General features: G+C 41.1%; 1 protein-coding gene across 1 annotated transcript in view; it reads right to left on the reverse strand.

Moving 5' to 3' along the window:
* The window catches only part of CHD1 (chromodomain helicase DNA binding protein 1), a 560,349-nt gene that overhangs the window by 179,538 nt on the left and 354,453 nt on the right, over nt 1–26,358 (reverse strand). The window contains 1 exon segment of the mRNA XM_030193417.1: nt 26–67. Coding sequence (XP_030049277.1) covers nt 26–67 — 42 coding nt within the window.

Below are 26,358 nucleotides of genomic sequence, written 5' to 3' on the forward strand. Positions count from 1 at the left end.
CCTAACCCTAAATTATTGAAATTACCTTTCAAGAGGGTCACCAAATTTCTTATAACTTTTGATAAACCTAAAAGTAAAACAAAATGTAAATATAAAAGTTAATGGTAAGTCATATGTTGTGATTAAACTGAAATGTTACTAAACTAGAACAAGCCTTCACTTCCACTGAAGGGTAATCTCAAATTTACAGAGATATTCAAATACCTTAGATGCACATACAATGAAAAAGAACCAAATATTTTTCACTGAACATGAAATTATAAAACAAAAGAGTAATGGTATTATGCTGAAAGGAGATAAATCCAACAGTATCAAAAGGAAGTGTTTCCCTACACAAAGGAAGGTGGATATAGAAACAACTTCCCTAGCTGAAGCAGAAAGTAACAACCAGCAGAATTCAAGAAAGAATGAAACTTGGGAAAAGAACAGGGAAAACAGTCATGTGGAGTCTACATTACTGAAGCAGAAAGCAAAAAATTATGGGTTCTGCACTTAAGGTCATGGAAAACTAGAAGCTTAAAACAGTTTCTTACCTGTAGCACATGCCATCTATGGACAGCAGGATACAAGTCCTCATAGCACAGTGATGTAATAAACAGAGCCCAGCCAGGAAAGTTTTTCCAGCTTAGTATGTTCTAGAAGCTTTTGCATTACTTTACCTCGCAGGCACACAACTTCATGCCTGACGCTATTGTAGGAAACCACCTCAGTCTAGGTTATCCAGCTTGAGTAGAATACAACTCCTTGAGGAGGTGGGCAGATATGTGAGGACCTGTATCTTGCTGTCTACGGAGAATACCTGCTAACGGCATGTACCTAGGTTTTCTCTGAAGAAAAACAGGATACCAAATTCTCAAAGCTTGAGACTTCCTAGCTACAAGATGCAGTCAACAGAAAAAAAAAAGGGAAAATAATGCACTGCAAACAAATACATATTTGGCAACTAGCCTTTTCTATACTACATATCTATCTATACCTATACACACACACACACACACACACATATATATATATATAGACTAGTTAATATAGAAATTGACACTATCTTAGGAGAAACAGAGTAAGTGTGCAGCACCACCTTATTGCTAAAGGATTTAGTGTAAGGTAGATAAGTAACTAGATCCTGGAGTTGGCTTCTCTGCAATGCTGAAGTCACTGCCACCATAAGACCTTCCAGGTGAGGTACTTCAGTTCAGAGGTTAACAAGTTGCTCAAAGAGCTTTTATAATACCACCCCAAGTGACACTATGGGAGGCTTTGACAGAAGGACACCTCACTTTAATCAAACTAATGCCTGTACAGAGATGTGTTTTCCTTCTATATGCTGGTAATAAGCACCAATTTCAATAAAGTGTATCCTAACAGAGTTGTTTTTCAAACCCATCAGACAAAGGTTGAAGGTATTTAAGAAGTTTTTGTTTGCGACAGGAAAAGGAATCCAGGGCCCTTCCATCACACTAGATAGCAAACCTCTTTCATTAACTAAATACAATTAAGTAAATTTACTCTAGTATTGGCTTCAACTTAGAAAATACGGAAGATCCAAAAAATTAACAAAAAGAAACCTCAACTGTCTGGGGTGCCTAGAGCAGTGGCTAACCCCCATTAACTGCTACTATCACTGGTTTCAAAAGATTCTCCGAGACCAAATACAAGGAAAACAACTCATACGGAGAAAAAAAACCTATGCAGCCAAAAAAAACCCCCAAGATATTGCATTGTGTCACAGCGGAACTTTAAGTGAGCCCCCGCTAGATGCCTGAAGCGTTTGGATATGGCGACTACCACCCAGGTGGCTAAGTTTTTGATTCTGATTTTGTTCTGTGCACAGTTTTGCATTTTTTGATATTGTGGATCTGTCTAGTTGTATATTTTTAACTCATTACATGGTTTTAAGATTTGATTGGTTCGCTGTTTTCTCTGTGTGAGTTGTTTTCCTTGCAGTTGGGTTCGGAGGATCTTTTGAAGCCAGTGATAGTAGCTGTTAATGTGGGTCTGCCACTGCTCTAGGCACCTCAGGCAGTTGGTTTCTTTTTGTAAATTTTTTGGATCTTCTGTATGTTCTGAGTTGGAGCCAATACTAAAGCAAATTTACTTAATTGTATTTAGTTTCTAGATATATTTTGCTCTCCAGCTTATTTAGATTTTTGAAACCTCTTCCATTTAAATTTCTAAGACCTTCTAATGGAGTGGAGGAGTGGCCTAGTGGTTAGAGCACCAGTCTTGCAATCCAGAGGTGGCTGGTTCAAATCCCACTGCTGCTCCTTGTGATCTTGGGCAAGTCACTTAACCCTCCATTGCCTCAGGTACAAACTTAGACTGTGAGCCCTCCTGGGACAGAGAAATATCCAGAGTACCTGAATGTAACTCACCTTGAGCTACTACTAAAAGGTGTGAGCAAAATCTAAATAAATAAATAATAAATAAAATAAACTGTGGTGGAAGCCAGCAATACCTGCAACACAGTCAGGCAAGTTTAAAGAAGCTATTGTTATGCTCTCAACATCCAAGCTGTGAGAATGAGGGATTCAATGTTGGGATGCAAAAGAGTCCCTTAAACTTGCAGGATCAATGATGATCTGTCTTATTTAAGAATTGGTGGTATAGCAAGTTTTAATAAATAAACAAACATGTTTTCCTCGGTTTTATTGGTCTTCCTATGGAAAGGTCCAGAAGAAGGAACCATACTTGCCTTGGCCGACGTGGAGCAATGAGAATCATGGCTCCTGTTCCATCTCTGTTTCAGGAAAGTTCTTACTTTGAGGTATCAGAATATAAATGTACAGCACAGCCTCTCCCTAAATCAGAAGGAAGGAACCTGAAGCCAGTCTGCAATGTGTCCCTATCCTGGTAAAGAACTGAAGTACCTTCTCGTTCTGAGGCATGGCATGCAGCAGTTTCACCATTCTCAAAACCTCAATTCAGCCACATCCAAAGACAACTCATGAGGCTGTATATACACAGTTCTGCTCGTCTGCTAAGGAGTAGTCTATCCCTGCCTATTAAGTGGATCAGTTACTCTGTTTCACATCCTGTTTCTCAGCAAAAGAGGTACAACCCTGTACCTAACTGCTTATTGGTAAAATACCTCTCTGCTTAATTGCCTATTTCTATCAATATCATTTTGTAGACCAGCATTCAGGGTTCTTCTATACTGCTCTCAATTCCACGTAATTTATTCTGATGAAGTCTCTCTTGGTAGCATCATGACCCCTGAGTGTGCAGCCCATCTACTTGAGCTCTCCAGCCCAGTCAACATATCTGTCCTGAGTGTTTAATACTATGTAATTTGGAAGGGGATGCCTTTTATTCACTTGGATTTTACTGACCACTAGGGCAGACACTCCTCGGAAGGGGCTTTGTGACAGATATAACATAAGGCAGTTTGTGAAAGGCTTGAGTCCACTGTATGCATAAAGTCTATTGAGCTTGTTTCGAGATGCCCCAGGGGCACTGCATATACTGTTAAGGCTAGGTGGCCCAACATTCTCAATATGTTCCATGCTGATGTCTGCTCTTTTGGATGTACACAATAATAGAAAATGACACAGATAATCATACAGCCTATACAGTCTGCCCGTCCACACCATCTATTATTCTTCCTCTTCCTTAGAGATCCCCATGTGCTTGTGACACACTTTCTTGAATTCAGATTCAGTCCTTGTCTCAACCACTTCCACTAGTTTATTCCATGTATCCACCACCCTTTCTGTAAAGAAGTATTTCCTTAGATAACACCTGAGCCTATCACCTTTTAACTTAATCTTATGCCCTCTCATTCCAGTGTTCCCTTTCAGTTGAAAGAAATTTGCCTTTTGTGCATTTATATCACAGAAGTATTTAAATGTCTCTATCATATCTCTTCTCTCTCATCTTTCTTCAAAAGTATACATATTGAAGTCTATACGTCTGACCCCATAGGTTTTATGGAGACCACTAGCCATTTTAGTAGCTGTCTTCTGGACTGATTCTACCCTTTTTATATCTTTTTGAAGGTGCAGTCTCCAGAATTATGCACAGTACTCTACATGAGGCCTCACCAGAGACTTATACAGAGGCCCTATCACCTTTTTCCTATTGGCCACTCCTTTCTCCCTATGAGCCCAAGCATCCTTCTGGCTTTGGACTATGGCTTTTCTACTTGTTTGGCCACCTTAAGAAAGTCAGATATGATCACTCCCAAATCCTGCTTTTCCTTTATGCACAGAAGTACTTCACCCCCTATATTTTATCACCCCCCTCAGCTTTTTGCAGCTCAAATGCATGCCTCTGCATTTTTTTTTAAAGCATTAAATCTTAGTTGCCAATTTCTGGAGCACTTTTCAAGCTTCAACAGATCCCTCCTCATGTTCACACCATGAGAGGTGTCTATCTTATTTCAAAGTTTGTTGTTATCCTCAAAGAAAGTATGGTTCTGTTTTCTTACTGATATGGTCTCCATTTGGATGGGAGGTTCTTTGATATGTTTTAAGGATGTTTTGCTATTGTATGTTATGAACAAAATAAAATACAACTGAAGTTTAAAAAAAACCCCCAAAACAGACCAAGAACCGATCCCTGTGGCACACCACTGGTAACATCCTTTTCCTTAGGAGTGAATTCCATTTACCACCACTCTCTGTCTTCATACTCTAAACAAGTCACTTTAGGGCCCATACCAAGGGCACTCAGTTTATCAGTCGCCTATGCGGGACCATGTAAAAGGCTTTGCTAAAATCTATAACCACCACATCTAGTGCTCCCCCTAAATCCAACTATTTGGTCACCCAGTCAAAGAAATTAATCAAATTTGCCTGAGAAGACCTACCTCTAGTAAAGTCATACTGCTTCGGGTTCTACAATCCATTTGATTCCAGAAGCCACATATCCTCTGTTTTAGAAGTGTTTCCATTAATTTATTCACAGAAGTTAGACTAAGTGGCCTGTAGTTCCCAACTTCCTCCCAACTTCAAACCTGGTGGTGTAGTTGTGCTCTGATTTACTGACTGGTCATGCACACCTTGAAACAGCCCACGGTTGCGAAACTTTGGCCACAGTTGGTGAGACTGGCTTTATATGCATGATTGTGTCTTCAATTAATTTAAAAGCTAAGTGTCTTTTTCCACCATGTTCTTGGGTGGATCCATATAAAATTAAATTTCCTATGGAGTTTTAGCAAGATTTAGTGAGAACGGCATTAAAAAAAAAAAAAAAAAAAAACCTATGAAGAGATTTTGACCCATTTAAATCCTCTTTACCCTGCAGAGACTTTTTCCCTTTCTCACACATTTTTTGTACTCCACTGGGATATAGTGTTATAATAAGTACTTTGCAGATTATACAAGAGAGGTTTTGTTTTTATTTTAGAATTTTTAATAAAACAGGAAGCAGAGTTCTCCATACAGCACAGGATCATGCAGCAACACAAATGATACACCAGAGTCTAGAAAAACCTACATGATTTTTCTAGGTATGTTTGGAGACTGCCAGTTGTAAAACTCTCCCTGCACCTCAGTATTAGTACAGATAAGAAGCACCTAGCTCTGGGTCCATTCAATGTACAGTTATAGAGGCACAGCAGTGTGCATATGGCTCAAGATGCCTGAAAGAGAAACTTCTCATGGGGATCCAGAATCCCTGTGCATGAAGATAAATAGCCCCTCAACCTATATTGTGAGATGCATCTGTGGTCATTATTATTTATTTTATTTACACTATTTATAGCCCATATAATCTAAAAATTCTTGGCAGAAAATAAGTGGTACATAATCAGCATATCAAAAACACTAAAACCATAAAAACCAATCAAAACAATTTGGCTTCATCATAATTATTAGGTTCTATCTGAGAAACTACAATTACAACATTAGTTGGTACCTCAAGCTTGCTAAAATAAGTGTGTCTTCAATTCTCTCAAATATTTTCACATTTTTTTTTATTTCAAAACTTTTTAAATTTAAATTCCAAAATACAGACTCTAGAAATTACACCAAAATACAGGCAAACAATCCAGCAAAGCAATATAACAATATACGAAAAAGAAAGAAAATAGGTGTAGTAGACCCCCATTAATTGGAAGGAAGGCGAAATAATCAAAGTTGCAACAAACAACAGATACTAATCTGAGTCTATACTTAAATGTGGCATCCTTCGATTATAGACCCCCTACCCTACGAAAAAGAACAATTACCTCTTTTCTAACAGAAACCTTCCTAATTGAGAGGGGTCAAAAAACCAAATTACTTTCTTTCCCAAGAAATCAAACATTTACATGGGAACCTTAGAAAGAGGGTCCCTCTCATCTCCAAAACTTTAGTTTTTACCGCCAAACACATTTTCCAACTTAGCTATGTAGAATGAGCCACATCTGGGAATATTTGAATTTTCTGATCACAAAAGGTCCTTTTCAGCAGTGAATATGACTAGGTGCATAGTTTGAGAGGAAATATCAGTGGAAGTTTCCAGAAAATTAAATTAAAGCTACCACTCTGAAGAGTGCCAAAATCTCCTTCATCCGCATTCACCGCACGAACCCTTGAGGAAAGACAGGAGAAAGACTGAGAACTTTTCAAATCTTCACCTACAGACAACACCTCCTTTATATACTTAGACAGCAGCATCTCAACAGATAATATTCTTTTAATGAGAAAACTTAAAATTCTAAGGTTGCTGGCTCTTGGCAAATTTTCCAGTCTTTTATCACCAAACAGCCAGTACCCTGCAGAGTGGCAAGCCTGAGTATCTAACTGTAGCAGCCTCTTTTCAATTGTTGAAAATTTATTTTATCCATATTTCCACATTTTGAATCATCCTTAGCTTAAAAAGCAGAGAGTTCTAGAACTTAGGTCCTACAATGTCAAAGATAGATCAATATTCTTCTAATTGTACAATATGAAATGACGGTATTTCCAGTAAAGCCATCTCTTCCAATCTTAATGCTCTATGCAGTTGATAAATTCTCAAGGTAGCTGAGATCATGACTGAAATATTGTTAATACCTTGAAAACCAAAAGCAACATTTAGATTGGAGAAATGTGAGAAAACCATGATCAACCAGTCAACACTCTTGCAGCAGTGTTTTGAGCTACCTGTAACTTCCTTTAGAAAAGGCGTATGTAGTTGGAAGGTGCTGTCGTGCCTGAAATGAGAGGGCCGCTATCACCATTGTAAATTGCATCAAATAGGCATGTTCACTGCTAGATGTGAGAGGTTGTCTGTGTTAGTCACACTGAGACATCAGTTGTCACTGCATGTACCTCATGTGTAACCTGACTTCTGCAGCTAAATGTCCTAAGACTATGGATGGTACAAGTAGAGCCTGAACGGGCATTTGTTATTTTCTGCCTTAAGGCTTTGATAGATTGGACATGTGCTTCAGATAGGAAGGCCTTTGTTTAGAATGTAGCGATGATCCCTATGAATTCCATAAGCTGGGTTAGGGTTAGAGTTGTCTTCTGTGTGTTGATAATGAAGTCCAGCAATTGCAGCACTGAAAGAGAAGTCTTCAGGGTATCATGCACACTGATGTGTTTGTACCAAAATCAGCCAGTCATAGGAGAACAAAAATAAGCCTTATTTGCACAGATGAGCCTCTGATACCACAAAGCATTTTGTGGAAATCCTTGGTGCAGATGAGAGGCCAAAAAGAAGAACAAGGTATTGGTAATGCTGAGTCTGTAGAGAACTGAAGAACTTCTAATATTGGGGATAAATAGGGCTATGTGTTTAGGCATACCTGAAATCTAAGGAGATCAGCTAATCAATCTGACAGAGAAGAGGAAGAACACTGGCCAGGAGTTCATTCTGAATTTATCTGGTTATAGAAACTTGAATTTTCTCAGATCTAGAATGGGTCCGAGTCCATCCAATAGCTTTGGAATGAGAAAGCACTTGGAGAAAAATCGTTGCCATCAGTCTGGACTTGGTACCTCCACAGAAGGACCTGAAATCATGTGGCTAGTATGGGAAGATAATGCTGGCACTGGTGTATGTCAGTGGTTGAGGCCACGATGGCAGGAGCTATCAGAAAATGATTGTGTATCCAAAACTATTTGCAGGGCATATGTGTCTGAAGAAATCAACTGCCAAGAACCTCCCCTCCCCCCCCCTCCCCCAAGAAAAGTATCTGTACACCAACAGGAAAGTACTAAAAAACTGGAGTCAATTTTGAGGCTGGAAGGAGCAGAAGTTGATGGTTGCTTTCTCTCTCTTGGCCTTGACTCTGGAAGAGTGGGATGATTTATTTATTTGTAACATTTGTATCCCACATTTTCCCACTATTGCAGGCTCAATGTGGCTTACATAATACAGTAAAGGCGTTCGCCAAGTCCGGTAGAGAAACAAATACAAGGTGATGTGGTCGAATAAGGTTCACGAGTTTCGGCGCAGTGGGGATAGAAGTGAGGAAGGGTTATGGGTGTCCATTACGAGCTGTGGTTTGACTGTGTTGTAGAGTTCAGGCATTTATGTTGGGTCAGTAGGATATGCCTTTTTAAACAGATAGGTTTTTAATGATTTTCTGAAGTTTAGTTGGTCGTAGGTTGTTTTCATGGCTTTTGGCAGTGCTTTCCATAGTTGTGTGCTTATATAGGAGAAGCTGGATGCATATGTTGATTTGTATTTGAGTCTTTTGCAGCTCGGGTAATGGAGGTTTAGGTATGTTCGTAATGATCCAATTGTGTTTTGGGTTGGTAGGTCTATGAGGTCTGTTATGTATCCTGGGGCTTCGCCGTAGATGATTTTGTGGACCAGGGTGCAGATTTTGAAGGCAATACGTTCTTTGATTGGGAGCCAATGCAGTTTTTCTCGGACGGGTTTGGCACTTTCGAATCGTGTTTTACCAAACATCAGCCTGGCTACTGTGTGTTGGGCAGTCTGGAGTTTCTTTGTGAGTTGTTCTTTGCATCCCGCATAAATTCCATTACAGTAGTCTGCATGGCTTAGTACCATTGTTTGTATTAGGTTGTGAAATGTTTCACGCACTTAAGTTTCAACAATGAATGGAACATTTTCTTAATTGTGGAGTTCACTTGGCTCTGAAGCATAAGGTTACGGTCGATTGTAACGCCGAGTATTTTCAGATCATGTTTAAAGGGAATGTATATATATATATATTTTTTTTTTTTTTTTGTTACATTTGTACCCCGCACTTTCCCACTCTTGGCAGGCTCAATGCGGCTTATATGGGGCAATGGAGGGTTAAGTGTCTTGCCCAGAGTCACAAGGAGCTGCCTGTGCCTGAAGTGGGAATCAAACTCAGTTCCTTAGTTCCCCAGGACCAAAGTCCACCACCCTAACCACTAGGCCACTCCTCCACTCCACGTCGTCTCCTCCACTCCACGTCGTCTGAGTAGATGAATGGGTTGAGGCCTTGGTTGGATAAGGACTTGGCTAGTGGGGTCATCATTATGTTGAAAAGTATTGGTGATAGTGGTGATCCTTGAGGTATCCGCAGTCTGCGTTCCACGGCTGTGATATGTTTGAATTTGATTTTACTTGGTATGTTCTGGTGGATAGGACGCCCTTGATCCAGCTAAGTATGTTTCCACCAATCCCGAAGTAGTCTAGGAGTCTTAGTAGTACATTGTGGTTTACCATGTCATTGGAAGGGGTAAAGGTATGGTTGGAGTGCTTGTGTTGATAATATGGTTTTCAGAATAACAATACTTTTTGTGAGATGTAGAAAGCTGGAGGGTTCAGTGGATAACTCCCTCAGTCATGCAGTGGTCCTTTTTTTTTTCCCCGTCTACTGTATCCTTAATTTTCCCCCTTAATAGAGCATCTTCTAAGCAAATGACATCTACTTGTCAATCATGGGCATTCTCCTGGAGATCCAATGTCCAGAGAAATGCAATCCCACAACCCAGAGACAATTACTGAAGTTCTGGTCGATACCGTATGAATTGTGCATGGAGCAAATCAAGTGTATTCTATATTTCTTTAAGATGTGTAGGATCTGATAAAGAAAAGCTTGGTACTGTGTTGGAATTGACTTGAGTACAGACTTAGCTTGCCCCAGCAAGGAGCCATGGCAATGGATTTTCTGAAGTTGCCGCACTGCTATTCTGGAGTTTAATATTGCTTCTTGAAAGGCTTTCCTTTCAAAGATGTTAACAGTTTGGGGGGCTTTGTCTATACAAATATTAGAGAGGCTTGTAGCCCTTAGCTGGGTTTTCTCATGACCAGGGCAGATTGTACCTCATAATTAATTCCCAGTTTTGAATACTGAAGTGGTGGAAAGGGGATTCTGTTCTGTTTTAGACTACAATCATGCAACATTTTAAGAACTAACAGGGCCACCATACCCATTGGCATGATGGTAAATGCTGGTATGCCTGTAAAATCTTGTCTGTGTTCATGGGCTTCTGGAACAATGAATGAGGGCTTCTGGAACAATGAATGAGGGGCCTTGGATAATTTTTGTAAGACCTTTGGTTAGAAGTCATCTTTCAAGGCAGGCTTGCTGCAAGGTTCTTGCAGGGGTGAAATCAAATGAGAGATGACAAGTTTTATTCTACTTTATTCAATTTATAGTTATTTTTATTTCAATTTTAATTATTTTTAGTCATCATTTTACAGTGTTTGTTGTTCATTAGTTTTATTTTGTATTGTGGTGTACACCGCTTCGTTATTATTATATGAAAGACAGTATACAAAGTTAATTAATAAACATAGGCCCTCTGATGTCTTAATTGTTCTGAGATCCCATGGCTTCAGTCATGCCTTTAGCCTGGCCTGACCTTGCCCACTTTGCAATCTGAGCAGCTTATAGGAATAAGCAAATATGAGAATTCAAGCATTCCGTGGAAAAAGAGGATCCTTGCAGAAGATCAGCTGGTTTGGAGAAGAGGTTCTCAGTCTGCTGCAGGTTCTGACTGCTCTGAAAAAAATTGCTACAGCTGTTTAAGTAATAGGTTTTGATCTTGTGGAACAGGTAAAACACTGTTACTGCCTTGTAGCAGGTGTTCTCCGAGGACAAGCAGGACAGGAATTTTCACAGATGGGCATCATCTGACAGAGCCCATGCAGAAACGAAACTCTTTTCCAGCACTGAAACCTGAGTCCCCAAGGGTGTTCAACCATATATGTACCCCATCCCTACCCATGGTTTTTACCACTATGGACATCAGAATGGTGATTCCCTGCTGAGGTAGAAAGGATTTTGCCTGAGTTGTTTCTAGTAGAGCTCCAATGAATTTCAATTCTGATAATAAGCTCAGTTGGGAGATGGGGTAATTTATAATGAACCCTACTAATTCCAACACTTGGATGCTGGTGCACACCAATCTTCTGTTCCTTCTGGAGAAATGCTCTTTATCAGCCAATTGTACAAACAGGGAAACGCGTGCACTCCTAGTCTGCATAAATATACTGCTATGACCAAAGGACATTTTGAGAATATCTGAGTGCTGACATGAGGCCCAGCAGTATGTGATACTGATAGTGGTGTTTACCTATGATGAAATCTGAGATGTGACTGGGATATATTTTCTATGCGGGTGTAAGTGTCCTTTATGTTCTGAGAACATAACTGTCCTTTATGTCCTGAGAACATAACCAGCCTCCCCCTTTTGGAGAAAAGGTATTAGGATGCCCAGAGAAACCATACAATGCAGCTCCAGGACCCATGGAGATTGATGCTTTCGATGCTGCAGATGATTGGCTGGACTTCAGTTTCAAATACACGTTTGCACTGCTTTCCTTGTCCATGAAGACTTTTCTCTTAGACATCTGAACAGCTTACAACAAAAGGAATCATGGTCTGGCCCAAGCCATTGTAGGCATAAGTTATGGGTATCTGAACTGAAATGGATCTATTCCACCAGGTGCACGTTTTAAAGCTGCTGGTAGCTTATTCATGGGGCATCTTTTCTGGAAAAACAGCTGCTGCAAAATCAAATGACTTGATTTGGAGAGCTGCATGGGAACAAGGTTAGGGGGGATCCCCTCCAAGTCCACAGGACTCCCACAGGGATGGATGCAAGTCCTGCAAGGTTCCTGTGGGGATGGACGCAGGTCCTGCAGAAGTGTAGTCCCAGGCCAGCCTACCTATCCTTTCCTTTTGTTTCTAAGCTAGATTAGCAATTATAATAGCACTAAAAAAATTAATGGCTATGGTTGATAGCATTGAAGTCCCCATAAACACAGAGGGGAAGTTTTCAACATGGGCTACTGTTAAGTTGGGTTATTTTTCTACAGGGGACAGGTGGGATGGAGTAGATTCCAGTGGAGATGGGCGGGGACTGGTGAAATTTCTATCCCCGTGCAACTCTCTAATTTGGAGCCCAATCTCCCCAGCAAGGCCTACATCGGGATACCCAACCAAAGAAAACTTGAAGACAACTGAAACGTCTAAGATGCTAATGGAGAGAGGGGAGTACCACATAACAGCAACAGGACACAAGAAAACAAACAAACAAACAAAAAAAAAAAACAAGCAACTGTGATGAAGAAAAGCTCTAGTGACAAGCATCTAACATCTGCAAAAAGACAAAAACTTAGGTGGTTCTGTGCGACAGCGGCAGGCAGGAAGTGATGCGCATGCACTCTGAAGTGACTTAAAAAGCTTTTAGTACACACAATGCTGGAGAATCTTTGCCACACAGGCTCCATCTATGTTGTCACCTATGCGGTGAAGATTTGCTATCCTGCTTTTCCTCAGAGAAATTTAAGTGTACCTGTTAGTTTCCCTTCCTTTATTACTGTCAAACTAGTCTAGTTGAGCATGTCCCTCTACCAGCAAATGGAGATGGAGGAAAAAAAATCTAGGGGCTGACTTAAATCTCTTTCAGAAAGGTCTAGGGCAGCCTTCAGCTATTCAGCATTCCATACCAAAATTAAGGTAAAGTAATTGTTGTATTTTAGGCTTCCAAATCACCACAACCAAATCAGACAGTCAAAAACTACACTCCATGGTTACTAACCCAGGACTGAGCTAATACTCTATACTGGGGTCCTAAACTCCAGTCCTCGAGACCCACAACCCAGCCTGGTTTTCAGGATTTCCGCAATGAATATGTATCACTGCATGCAAATGAATCTCATACATATTCGTTATGGAAATCCTGGAAACCAGGCTGGATTGTGGACCTTGAGGACTGGACTGAGGAACCCTACCCTATAATAAGCATATGACAAGGCCAACTACCTCCAGGATGTGTACATAAGTACATAAGTACATAAGTAGTGCCATACTTGGAAAGACCAAAGGTCCATCTAGCCCAGTATCCTGTCACCGACAGTGGCCAATCCAGGTCAAGGGCACCTGGCACGCTCCCCAAACGTAAAAACATTCCAGACAAGTTATACCTAAAAATGCGGAATTTTTCCAAGTCCATTTAATAGCGGTCTATGGACTTGTCCTTTAGGAATCTATCTAACCCCTTTTTAAACTCCGTCAAGCTAACCGCCCGTACCACGTTCTCCGGCAACGAATTCCAGAGTCTAATTACACGTTGGGTGAAGAAAAATTTTCTCCGATTCGTTTTAAATTTACCACACTGTAGCTTCAACTCATGCCCTCTAGTCCTAGTATTTTTGGATAGCGTGAACAGTCGCTTCACATCCACCCGATCCATTCCACTCATTATTTTATACACTTCTATCATATCTCCCCTCAGCCGTCTCTTCTCCAAACTGAAAAGCCCTAGCCTTCTCAGCCTCTCTTCATAGGAAAGTCGTCCCATCCCCACTATCATTTTCGTCGCCCTTCGCTGTACCTTTTCCAATTCTACTATATCTTTTTTGAGATACGGAGACCAGTACTGAACACAATACTCCAGGTGCGGTCGCACCATGGAGCGATACAACGGCATTATAACATCCGCACACCTGGACTCCATACCCTTCCTAATAACACCCAACATTCTATTCGCTTTCCTAGCCGCAGCAGCACACTGAGCAGAAGGTTTCAGCGTATCATCGACGACGACACCCAGATCCCTTTCTTGATCCGTAACTCCTAACGCGGAACCTTGCAAGACGTAGCTATAATTCGGGTTCCTCTTACCCACATGCATCACTTTGCACTTGTCAACATTGAACTTCATCTGCCACTTGCACGCCCATTCTCCCAGTCTCGCAAGGTCCTCCTGTAATCGTTCACATTCCTCCTGCGACTTGACGACCCTGAATAATTTTGTGTCATCGGCGAATTTAATTACCTCACTAGTTATTCCCATCTCTAGGTCATTTATAAATACATTAAAAAGCAACGATTAAGGATGGGCAGTCATTTCAAATGAATGTTGTTTGCTGTTAAGAAAGTGCGCTATTTGCACATAGGGCACACACATTCCCGAAAGTATGTCTATGTTTTCACAACTTCAGTCTTTCTCAGAATCTATTAATGCATTGCATCCACGACAATCTGGCTTTAGACAGGGTTACAGTACCGAGACTGTACTTACAGCTCTCCTAAGCGAATTACATTCACGACTAGAACAAGGACAAATCACTTTGGTAATCTCATTAGACTTATCCACAGCATTCAACCTAATTGACCATAATCTCCTATTGCAACAGTTACGCTCATTTCGTATCTCTGGCACTGTTTATAAGTGGTTCTCCTCCTATTTTGAAGATCGCTCTTTTAGGGTGTTTCAACATTCCTCCACTTCCCAGTCACGGCCCATCTCACATGGAGTTCTGCAGGGATTGGTTCTATCGCCGCTGCTGTTTAATCTCTTTGTGAGCCCTTTGGACCTACTCATCCAATCCCTTGGAATTAGTTTGTACTCACACACTGATGATTTTTTACTAATCCATTATGTGAATTCATCTTCCATTGATATGAAACCGGTTCATAGTCTGGTACTTTACGCAGCTAAGACACTAGCCTCCTGGATAACAGGCTATAGTCCAGTACCATCAATAATCCCGATACTATTTGATAGACTGATCACTCTGGTACACTCCTTTAGATATTGGAGTGATCATTGATTCTGCCCTTTCCTTTAGAAGTCAGATTTCTGATGTTATCAAAAACTGTTTATTCTCTTCATCAGTTGCATTCCACCAGAAACTCAATAGACCAAGAATCTTTACTTCTCTTATGCTTTCATCACTACATGCTATGACTACTGCAATATTGTCGATGTAGGTACCAGTAAGACTAATTTGAAATGATTACAAACTATTCAAAATACTGTGGCCCGTGTTATCTGTCTGGCCTCACTATGACAGGGCTTACAATGTCTCCATTGGATCTCTATTGAATTTAGAGTAAAATTCAAAGTTCTTACATTGACACATAAGGCACATCATAATGCTACCCATCTTATCTAGCAACTACGACTATCCCATACTCACCTGTTCGAAATCGTCACTCACTGAGAGATAACAGACTTGTACTACCACCACTATCAAGGGCTAAATGGGAATTGACCCGTAAATCAGCCTTTTATTTTCTATCCCCAATGTTTTTTAAAACAAAAGCTGTGGGGTTGGTGATGGAAAACCTCAGATTTCTCAGTTAGCAGAAAGTCAACTGTGTGTTATTTATTCTGCAAGATTATTTCTTTATTGGAAATTGATAGACTCCTGACGCAGGCCTTTACGGCCGAAACACGACTCGTGTGGGGTCATTTTTATTAATTTGAAATAAAGACCTTGTTTAAGAAACACCTTCTGTGAGAGGACTCTTTTTCGATCCACTGTTTGTTTGTGTTGGCTTTCGTTTCTCCCGTGGAGAGATCACCCTCTGTTGGTGTTGGCTTAGACAGAACTATAGACCAATGGTTTCCTTAGATAGGTTCTGGACTGGTCTTATTAACGGATGAGTTTAAATTTCACTTTCCTTGCTGTCTATAGAGAACCAGTCCAGACAAGTGGGATGTAGCCAAGCATCATCCAGACCAGGCAAGCAAATCCATGATAGCTTTCTAGACTCCTACATTCAACAGGAGGCTTCTCCTAGTCTGCAAAGCCATGCTGAAGGGAGTGGGATTTGATATACTGCCTTTCTGTGGTTACAATCAAAGCAGTTTACATATTATATACAAAGAGTCACAAGGAACTGCAGTGGGAACTGAACCTGGTTCCTCTTGTTCTCAGGTCATTGCACTAACCATAAGATTACTCCTCCACTCCACAGTGGTAGCCCAGCATCCTGTTTCCAACAGTGGCCAATCCAGGTCATAAGTATCTGGCAAGATCCCAAAAATGTACAAAACATTTTATACTGCTTATCCCAGAAATAGTGGATTTTCCCCAAGTCCATTTAATAACGGTCTATGGACTTTTCCTATAGGAAGCCGTCCAAACCTTTTTTAAACTCCACTAAGCTAACCGCCTTCACCACATTCTCTGTAAACGAATTCCAGAGTTTAATTACATGTTGAGTAAAGAAAACTTTTCTCCGATTAGTTTTAAATTTACTACATTATAGCTTCATCGCATGCACCCTAGTCCTAGTATTCTTGGAAAGCGTAAACAGACGCTTCACATCTACCCGTTTCACTCCACTCATTATTTTATAGACCTCTATCATCTCCCCTCAGCCGCCTTTCCTCCAAGCTGAAGAGCCCTAGCCGCTTTAGCCTTTCCTCGTAGAGAAGTCGTCCCATCCCCTTTATCATTTTTGTCACCCTTCTCTGCACCTTTTCTAATTCCACTATATCTTTTTTGAGATGTGGCGACCAGAATTGAATATTCGAGGTGCGGTCCCACCATGGAGCGATACAAAGGCATTATAACATCCTCATTTTTGTTTTCCCGTTTCTTTCCTAATAATACCCAACATTCTATTTGTTTTCTTAGCCGCAGCAGCACACTGAGCAGAAGGTTTCAATGTATCATCAACAACAACACCTAGATCCCTTTCTTTGTCTGTGACTCCTAATGTGGAACCTTGCATGACAGCTATAATTCGGGTCCCTCTTTCCCATATGCATCACTTTGCACTTGCTCACATTAAACGTCATCTGCCATTTAGACGCCCAGTCTCCCAGTCTCATAAGGCCCGCTTGTAATTTTTCACAATCCTCCCGCGATTTAACGACTTTGAATAACTTTGTGTCATTAGCAAATTTAATTACCTCACTAGTTACTCCCATCTCTAGGTCATTTATAAATATGTTAAAAAGCAGCGGTCCCAGCACAGAGCCCTGGGGAACCCCACTAACTACCCTTCTCCATTGAGAATACTTACCATTTAACCCTACTCTCTGTTTTCTATCTTTTAACCATTTTTAAATCCACAATAGAACACTACCTCCTATCCCATGACTCTCCAATTTCCTCTGGAGTCTTTCATGAGGACATTATCCTTTGCACAGAAGCATCAGTGTCCTCACAGAGTGGGTTTGCCAGCTCTTTGCAATCACCTTCTGAGCTCCTGTTAAAATCAATGCCTTAGTGACCACTGTGTTGTTGGAACACAACAACAAACCAAAGATTCATCCAAAATTCAGAAGGAACACGGCACCTAGAAATAATTCAAAGATGACTTGTGAGGAAGGGAGAACTAAGTCCTCATGAGTAAGTTCAGGTTTCAAGCTGAGAAGACTTTCTGTGCATAGATCTTGAGTGTCTGACTCCTTAGAGGAAACTATCCCATCCAGTAGAGTAACAAGGGAAATTCTATGAACATCTCTTGTAGCAAGCCAAAGTTCTCCTCTGCAGGAGCACTGGTTAAATGCCTTCACCTCCCCTGGAATGCTGAAAGAATGAATCTCTTCAAGGTAAACAATGTCTCCTCCAAAATTTGAACAAAGGAGCCAAACTTCTGCTACCCAGCCCCATTTTGCACAACCAAAGGAAGTATCCCCCCGATATTTAGTATCCTTGCTATATAGCTTGATTCTCTTATCAAACAAAGCTATAAAAAGAGAATGAAAGGGATTTTCCGGTGAGGAAACCTCTGACCAGGGGAAAAAGTGAAGGAGCATCCCCGATTGCCATCTTCAGAGATCAAATTAGTAAATACATTTTTAAACATAAAATAAATATCTGCTGGATTGACTCTCATCTGCCTTTGATAATTTTGTTTTTGGAAAGTAAGATAATCACTGGAAATGTTATGTGATTGTTGGTTTTAATGTTGATTTTATGTATGTATTATTGTACACCAATTTGGAGTTAAAGTGGGCTATAACGGAGTTTTGTTACGCTGATCTGAGGTCCTCTCACAGATGTGCCTGTCCTTACACCCCCAAGGTAATCAGCTCAAAACATCTGCCCGAAGGATTTGGACGGGGGTAGAGTTCCCCTCACAAGCTTGATACAGACAACTTACTTATGTGGAGTGAGAGCTACTAGACTCCCTCAACTTGCACACAAAAGCTAATGATGTTGCATTGTCTGCTGTCACCTGGACTACCTTCTCCCATACTAGAGGGCAAAATCACTGGAGTGCTAATTGGATGGCTCTGGCCAAGACCCTGCTGATTCTTCACTAAGACTACTGTCCAGACCACAACTTTAAGCTCAGCCTATAAGGCTCACACCTGTGTTGCAAAATAACCATGAAAGAATCCAGATCCAAGCTTACAGAAGAAAACTGTGAAAAACCATCTCCATTAGTTGAGTCCATGAGTTCCACAGTTATTTAACCCTGGCTGTGGACAGCAGTTACTTACCTGTAGCAAGTGTTCTCCGAGGACAGCAGGCATATATTCTCACACGTTGGTGACATCATCCACAGAGCCTGGTGTGGACACTGCCAAGTGCACTGTCACTTTAAAACTTTGAAGCAGTACCCTCACTGAGCATGTGAGGGTACCTTCCCCCGCTCAACACTCAAGTGCGGGACCAGAGGTACAGTATTAAATCTAAGACAACGACGACTCCAAGGAGAAGCGGGAGGGATGTGAGAATATATGCCTGCTGTCCTTGGAGAACACACGCTGCAGGTAACTTTCCTTTCTCTGGCGAGAAGCAGGCATAACATTTTCACATATGAGACTCACAAGCTACCAGGCTCACAATATAAGTGAGAATGTGGTAACTAAGAAGAAAGTGAGCCTGGTGGAAGAAAAGGGCTGGAAAGCAGAGTTGACTTCTATGTAGTAAAAAGATTCTGCAGGATTACTTGTCCAAACTAGCTATCCTGTCCAGAATACTGTTCCAGACAGCAGTGAGACATGAAGGTGTGGATAGAAGACCACATTGCCACCTTGCAAATTTCTTCAATGGGAGCAGAGTGGAAATAGGACACTGAGGCCACCATGGCTGACATTGTGAGACGTGACTTGGCCATGAAGGATCAGCCCAGTCTGAGCATATGTGTAAGAAATACAGTCAGCCAGAAAAGTAGAGATATTACTTTTGGTGATGGGAATTCCTAATCTGTTAGAATCAAAGGATACAAAAAGCTGAGAGGACTTCATACGAGGTTTTGTACACTCCAGATAATATGCTAGAGCATGCTTGCAGTCTAAAGTATGCAATGCTGCTTCTCCAGGATGAAAGTGTGGTTAGAAAAAAAAGACAAGAAGTACGATGGACTGAATAGGTGGTACTCAGAATTTAGTGGAAGATCGTCGATGGTATATGCCTGCTTTGAAGCAGGTGAGAGAGCTAAGTTTCAGAGAGGGTGTGGAAATAAAACACAGGATAGTGATGACTATGATTCATATATGATTAAATTGGCTGAATATAAAGGGTTTTGTGAAAATTCTAGGAATAATTATTACTGTGGGAAAATTAGATTATCTGTTAATAGACCAAAGGAACTTTTCCAAAGTGTGCATTTTTTGACTAATAGGACTAATGATAATTTGACTCAGAATTTGAAACCACAAGTTTCTGAAGAATGGTTATTTTAGAAGCTTAATGCTGATGATGTTCAGGAGGAAACAACAGACGTTGGTCTTTCAAGTTCTGAAGATTTGTGAACTGAAGGGGTATGGAGTGAATTCCAGTTGATTGATAAATCAATGATTGTTATTATTGTTAAGGAATTGTCCTCTACAAGAGCACAATAAGATTCTTGCTCTTCTGCTCTATATAGATCTTTGCCTGATTTGATAGTGTTGCCTTTAATGAGGTTTGTTAATAAATCATTACAAGGTGATTAATTGTCAGATGTTTTAAAACATACTTTTGTCAAACCTTTACTTAAGAAACCTTCTCTTGACATGACTTTATTGAATATATATATATATATATATATATATTAGCTTAGCATACAAAGCTGAAAAGAGGCTGACGTAATAACCGAATCTACCTGATTTTGCATGGTCAAATAAGCATCAATCATCACTCCTAAATTCCTTGCCTCTAATTTCTGCACAGCCGTGCAGAATTGTCTAAACTTGATTTTTGCAATTCCTTGTATTTAAGGTTTACCATCAACTAGACTTAGGCTCTGAGGCTGTGCAGAATGAAGTAGCCCAAATGATCACTGGAGTATCTAGGTCAACACATATTACTCCAATGTTAAAACATCTTCTTTGGCTGTTACTTTTAGAATCATGTTTAAGGTATTGGTTCTGATCCATGAAAGTTTATGCAAATATGCCAGGGTATTTTTGTAATGCCTTAAAAATGTATCAACCTACTCAGTTATTACGTTCTGAGGTCTCGACAGTTGTGTCTGCTGTCAGCAACAGCATACTATTATGCTGAAACTAGGTTACGTGCTTTTTCTGTTTCTGGTCCTGGTTTGTGGGACAGCCTACCTGGCTTTATAAGATTATGCTCTAATGTGCAGCAATTTAAGCGTTTATTGAAAACTCATCTGTTTCTAAAAGCTTTTTTACAAGGATGATAAATATGTCTTGTAAGAGGGTTTCTCTGTTGTAATAGTTCAGTTTTGGATGATAACTCTAGGAAAACAGGGAACCAAATTTGATGTGGCCAGTAGGGAGCGATCAGGATCATGATCCCTTGGTCTCTATGCAGTTTGAGAAGAGTTTTCCCTAAGAGAGGAAGTGGAGGGCAAGGTGTATAGAAGATCCATTCCCCAGTGAAGCAAGGCAGCATCTGGGGCTACATGAATGGCCGCACAGAGTCTGTAACAAAAGCAGAGAAGCATATTCTGAAAAGAGGTGAAGAGGTCTATTGCTGGAATTGCCCACTGCCAGAATATTCAATGAGCTACAAGTATGATGAGAGACCATTCGTGAGGCTTAAGGACTCTGCTCAATTTGTCTGCCACAGAATTCCGTTTGCCAGCTCTTATAGAGATGTTTCGAGAAGTTGCCCAAGTCCATATTTGGACTGCTTGTCTAAAAAGGTAGAAAAAGAACCTGTTTCTCTTTGTTTGTTCAGGTAGTCTACTTGAACAAGTATTATCTGGTTGAGAATACAGTCTTGGAATGCTCAGAGTTTTCCAGACTGCTCACAATTCGAGGAAATTGATATGATGTTTCTGTGGAGACCATTGAACCCCAACCTAGCAAGGAGGCATCCGTGGTAAGCACTTTGTGATGTGGAAGGGACTGAAACAGAAGTTATGAGGTCTCATCCCCTCTTCAAAGATTTGCAGTTAAGAACAGCCTTTTCGCGATCGAAGAATCTTAAAGAGACCCTGAGCCCAGCGGCACCCGATAATGCTGCACATGAAGTGGGTCACTTTAAATGTAACAAAATGCACTGCAAGACATGTGATCTGACAATCGAGGAAGATAGCTTTACAGACAATGGGGCAACATATAATTTGAAGCAACGAACCACGTGTACATCAGTGGGTGTGATTTATTATATACATTGTCCCTGTAACATGGTGTATATAGGGAAAACAACTAGATCATTGCACGCGAGAATGATCGAACATCGATCTAGAATTTTAGCACAAAATCCCGGGGCTCCTTTAGTTCAGCACAGCACTCGTTGCCATCATCAGATAGATAGTTTGTGGTGCATGGTGATAGAACAGATCAGTCCCGCCCTTAGGGGTGGTGATCATAATAGAAAGTTGTTACAGAGAGAAACATACTGGATTTATCATCTAAATACTTTAGAACCTGGTGGTTTGAATATATATTTGAATTGGGGTTGCTTTATTTAACATCTTTTTAGGTGTTAACATCTTTTTAGGTGTATATCTGGGCGTTTAGTGCCGCTTTAGCTCAAAGATAGACAGCAAAGTTGTAATCAGCTGTTTCCGGTGAGTACACATAACTAGTGGCTTAGAACCGTCCTAGCCCATAGATTGATAGCGTAGTTGAAGTTAAATAGACGCCATCGCCATGTTGGTTTTACTAACGGGTGGCGGTATGACGGTGTCAGCAAGGTGAAGCTGTAAGACTTGAGCATTTTTACACAGATACACAGGTTGTAGTCTAACAAGCGGGTAAACATGCTTTACATTGATGATATTGTTTTTGTAGGTCCGGTTCCAGCATCCCCTTGACAAAGCGTTGTTTGCGAAACAGGAACTTGTCGGGGTAACAGGGCATGCCGGCCTATTGAGATAAGTACAGCACACCCACCGCTGTTAGTCAAATAAGTTTGTATTGTGCAGAAATAGTGAAAGGAGGGGGATGGCGAGTCAGTGATTATAAATGTACACATGTGCTCAGATTCACCGTAAAGGATGAAATGAAGCTTGTTGTGTAAAGTATGAGACTCCTTCCCCACGAGTAAAAACGTTGTAAAAACTATTGCACAATACAACAACAGGTATCACTCTGAGTAGTGTCTCCATCCATCTTTTGTTTTGTATTCTAGAAATTAGCAGTGGATTTCCCAAGTCCATCTTAATAATGGCTTATGGACATAGTAACATAGTAGATGACGGCAGAAAAAGACCTGCACGGTCCATCTAGTCTGCCCATGATAAACTCATATGTGTATACCTTACCTTGATTTGTACCTTTTTCAGGGCACAGACCGTATAAGTCTGTCCAGCAGTATTTCCCGCCTCCCAACCACCAGTCCCGCCTCCCATCACTGGCTCCGTCACAGACCCCGTATAAGTCTGCCCTCCCCCATCCTAGCCTCTCAACCACCAACCCCTCTTCCCCCCGCCACCCAATTTCAGCTAAGCTTCTATGGATCCATTCCTTCTGCACAGGATTCCTTTATGCCTGTCCCACGCATGTTTGAATTCCGTTACCGTTTTCATCTCCACCACCTCCCGTGGGAGGGCATTCCAAACGTCCACCACCCTCTCCGTGAAGAAATACTTCCTGACATCTTTCCTGAGTCTGCCCCCCTTCAATCTCATTTCATGTCCTCTCGTTCTACCGCCTTCCCATCTCCGGAAAAGATTCGTTTGCGGATTAATACCTTTCAAATATTTGAACGTCTGTATCATATCACCCCTGTTCCTCCTTTCCTCCAGAGTATACATGTTCAGGTCAGCAAGTCTCTCTTCATACGTCTTGGAACGCAACTCCCATACCATCCTCGTAGCTTTTCTTTGCACCGCTTCCATTTTTTTAACATCCTTCGCAAGGTACGGCCTCCAAAACTGAACACAATACTCCAGGTGGGGCCTCACCAACTTCTTATACAGGGGCATTAAAACCTCCTTTCTTCTGCTGGTCACACCTCTCTCTATACAGCCTAGCAACCTTCTCGCTACGGCCACCGCCTTGTCGCACTGTTTCATCGCCTTCATTTCTTTTAGGAAACTATCTAAACCTTTTTTAAACCCTGCTAAACTGCTTTTACAACATTCTCTGGCAACGAATTCCAGAGATTAATTACTCTGAGTGAAGAAATATTTTCCCCAATTCGTTTTAAATTTACTACTTAGTAATTTCATTGCGTGCCCCCTAGTCCTAGTATTTATGGAAAGAGTAAACAAGTGATTCACATCTACCTGTTCAATTCCACTCAGTATTTTATAAATCTCTACCACATCTCCCCCTCTCAGCCGTCTTCTTCAAGCTGAAGACCACTAGCCGCTTTAGCCCTTCCTCATAGGGAAGTCGTCCCATCCTCTTTATCATTTTCATCGCCCTTCTCTGTACCCTTTTCTAATTGTACTATATATATTTTTGAGATGCGGTAACTAGAACTGCACACAGTATTTGAGGAGAGGTTGAATCACGGAGCGCTAGAAAGGCTTTATAACATTCTCAGTTTTGTTTTCCATACCTTTCCTAATAATTCCTAACATTCTATTTGTTTTCTTAGCCTCTGCTGCATATTAACTACTACTACTTATCATTTCTATAGCGCTACTAGACGTACGCAGCGCTGTACACTTGAACATGAAGAGACAGTCCCTGCTCGACAGAGCTTACAATCTAATTAGGACAGACAAACAGGACAAACAAGAGATAAGGGAATATTAAGGTGAGGATGATAAAATAAGGGTTCTGAACAAGTGAATAAGGGTTAGGAGTTAAAAGCAGCATAAAAAAGGTGGGCTTTTAGCTTACATTTGAAGACGGCCAGAGATGGAGCTTGATGTACCAGCTCAGGAAGTTTATTCCAGGCATATGGTGCAGCAAGATAAAAGGAACGGAGTCTGGAGTTAGCAGTGGAGGAGAAGGGTGCAGATAAGAGAGATTTACCCAGTGAACGGAGTTCCCAGGGAGGAATGTAGGGAGAGATGAGAGTGGAGAGGTACTGAGGAGCTGCAGAGTGAATGCACTTATAGGTCAATAAGAGGAGTTTGAACTATATGCGGAAACGGATAGGAAGCCAGTGAAGTGACTTGAGGGCTAATATGAGCATAACGACACTGGCGGAATATTAGTCGTGCAGCAGAATTTTGAACAGATTGAAGAGAAGAGAGATGGCTAAGTGGGAGACCTGTGAGAAGCAAGTTGTAATAGCCTAAGCGAGAGGTGATAAGAGCGTGGATGAGGGTTCTGGTAGTGTGCTCAGAAAGGAAAGGGCAAATTTTGCTCATATTATACAGAAAGAAACGACAGGTTTTAGCAGTCTGTTGAATATGTGCAGAGAAGGAGAGGGAGGAGTCAAAGATGACCCCAAGGTTACGAGCTGATGAGACAGGAAGGATGAGAGTGTTATCCACAGTAATAGAGAATGGGGGAGGAGGAGAGGTTGGTTTAGGGGGAAAGATAAGAAGCTCAGTCTTGGTCATGTTTAGTTTCAGATGGCGCTGAGACATCCAGGCAGCAATGTCAGACAGACAGGCAGGCTGATACTTTGGCCTGGGTTTCAGCTGAGATTTCTGGTGTGGAGAGGTAGATCAGGGAGTCATCAGCGTAAAGATGATACTGAAAACCATGGGATGAGATCAGAGTACCAAGGGAAGAAGTATAGATGGAGAAGTGAAGAGGTCCCAGGACAGAGGGCTTCAATGTATCATCACCAAGATCCTTTTTCTGGGCGGTGAATCCTAATGTGGAAAGTTGCATCAGATAACTATGGATTGGGATCCTCTTTCCTACATGCATCACTTTGCACTTGATCACATTAAACGTCATCTGCCGTTTAGGTGCCCATTCTCCCAGTCTTGTAAGGTCCTCTTGCATTTTTTCACAATCCTCTTGTGATTTAACAACTTTGAAAAATTTTGTGCCACCAGCAAATTTAATTACCTCACTAGTTATTCCCATCTCGACATCATTTATAAATATGTTGAAAAGCAGCAATCCCAGCACAGACCTCTGGGGAACCCCACTATCTACCCTTCTCCACTGAGAATATTCACCATGTAACCCTACTCTCCTGTTTTCTAGGAGTAGCCCCATTTCCCTTTCAACCAGTTTTTAATCCACAATAAGACACTGTCTCCTATCTCATGTCATTCTAATTTCCTCAAGAATCTTTCATGCGGAACTTTGTCAAATGCTTTTTGAAAATCTAGATACACAGACCAGCTCATCTTTATCTACATGCATATTCACCCCTTCAAAGAAATGTAGTAGATTGGTGAGGCAAGATTTCCCTTGACTAAATCCATGTTAGCTTTGTCTCATTAATCCATGCTTATGTATATGATCTGTAATTTTGTTCTTTATAATAGTCTCTACCATTTTGCCTGGTACCGATGTCAGACTCGCTGGTCTGTAATTTCCCAGATCACCTCTGGAACCCTTTTAAAAAAATCGGCGTTATGTTGGCCAATCTTCCGGTTCCATGCTTGATTTTTAAGATAAATTACAGTCTAAGGGAAATCATCTCTCTGACTCACAGTAACATGTGCCATTAGGGCTGGAGCAGCCGTGATAGAGCTACCGCACACTTAGCAGGAAAACTGTTTGCTGCTCCAGTAGCATGGTGGGAGCCACAGCATAAACAGCACTGCCCACGCTGTGACACAGGCCTGGCCTCCTTGTTCAAGTTACAACTGCCCACTGGAAGAGCGCTTGCATGCTTATCCAGGGATGTGTAACTAAGGCCCAGGGGAGAAAACTCCCCTCCCCCCTATTCAGGTGTCTTTCCTTCTGAGTCCCAAAAGCCCTCGTTTGGGCACTAAGAAAAACATTGTAACAGAACTGGATTAAAATAAACTTCTTTGTTGATATTTTGTTTTTTTAATTAACACTCAAGGGCCTCCTTCAGAAG

Source organism: Microcaecilia unicolor, chromosome 2 (genome assembly GCF_901765095.1).
Source record: "Microcaecilia unicolor chromosome 2, aMicUni1.1, whole genome shotgun sequence".
NCBI classification, from domain to species: domain Eukaryota; kingdom Metazoa; phylum Chordata; class Amphibia; order Gymnophiona; family Siphonopidae; genus Microcaecilia; species Microcaecilia unicolor.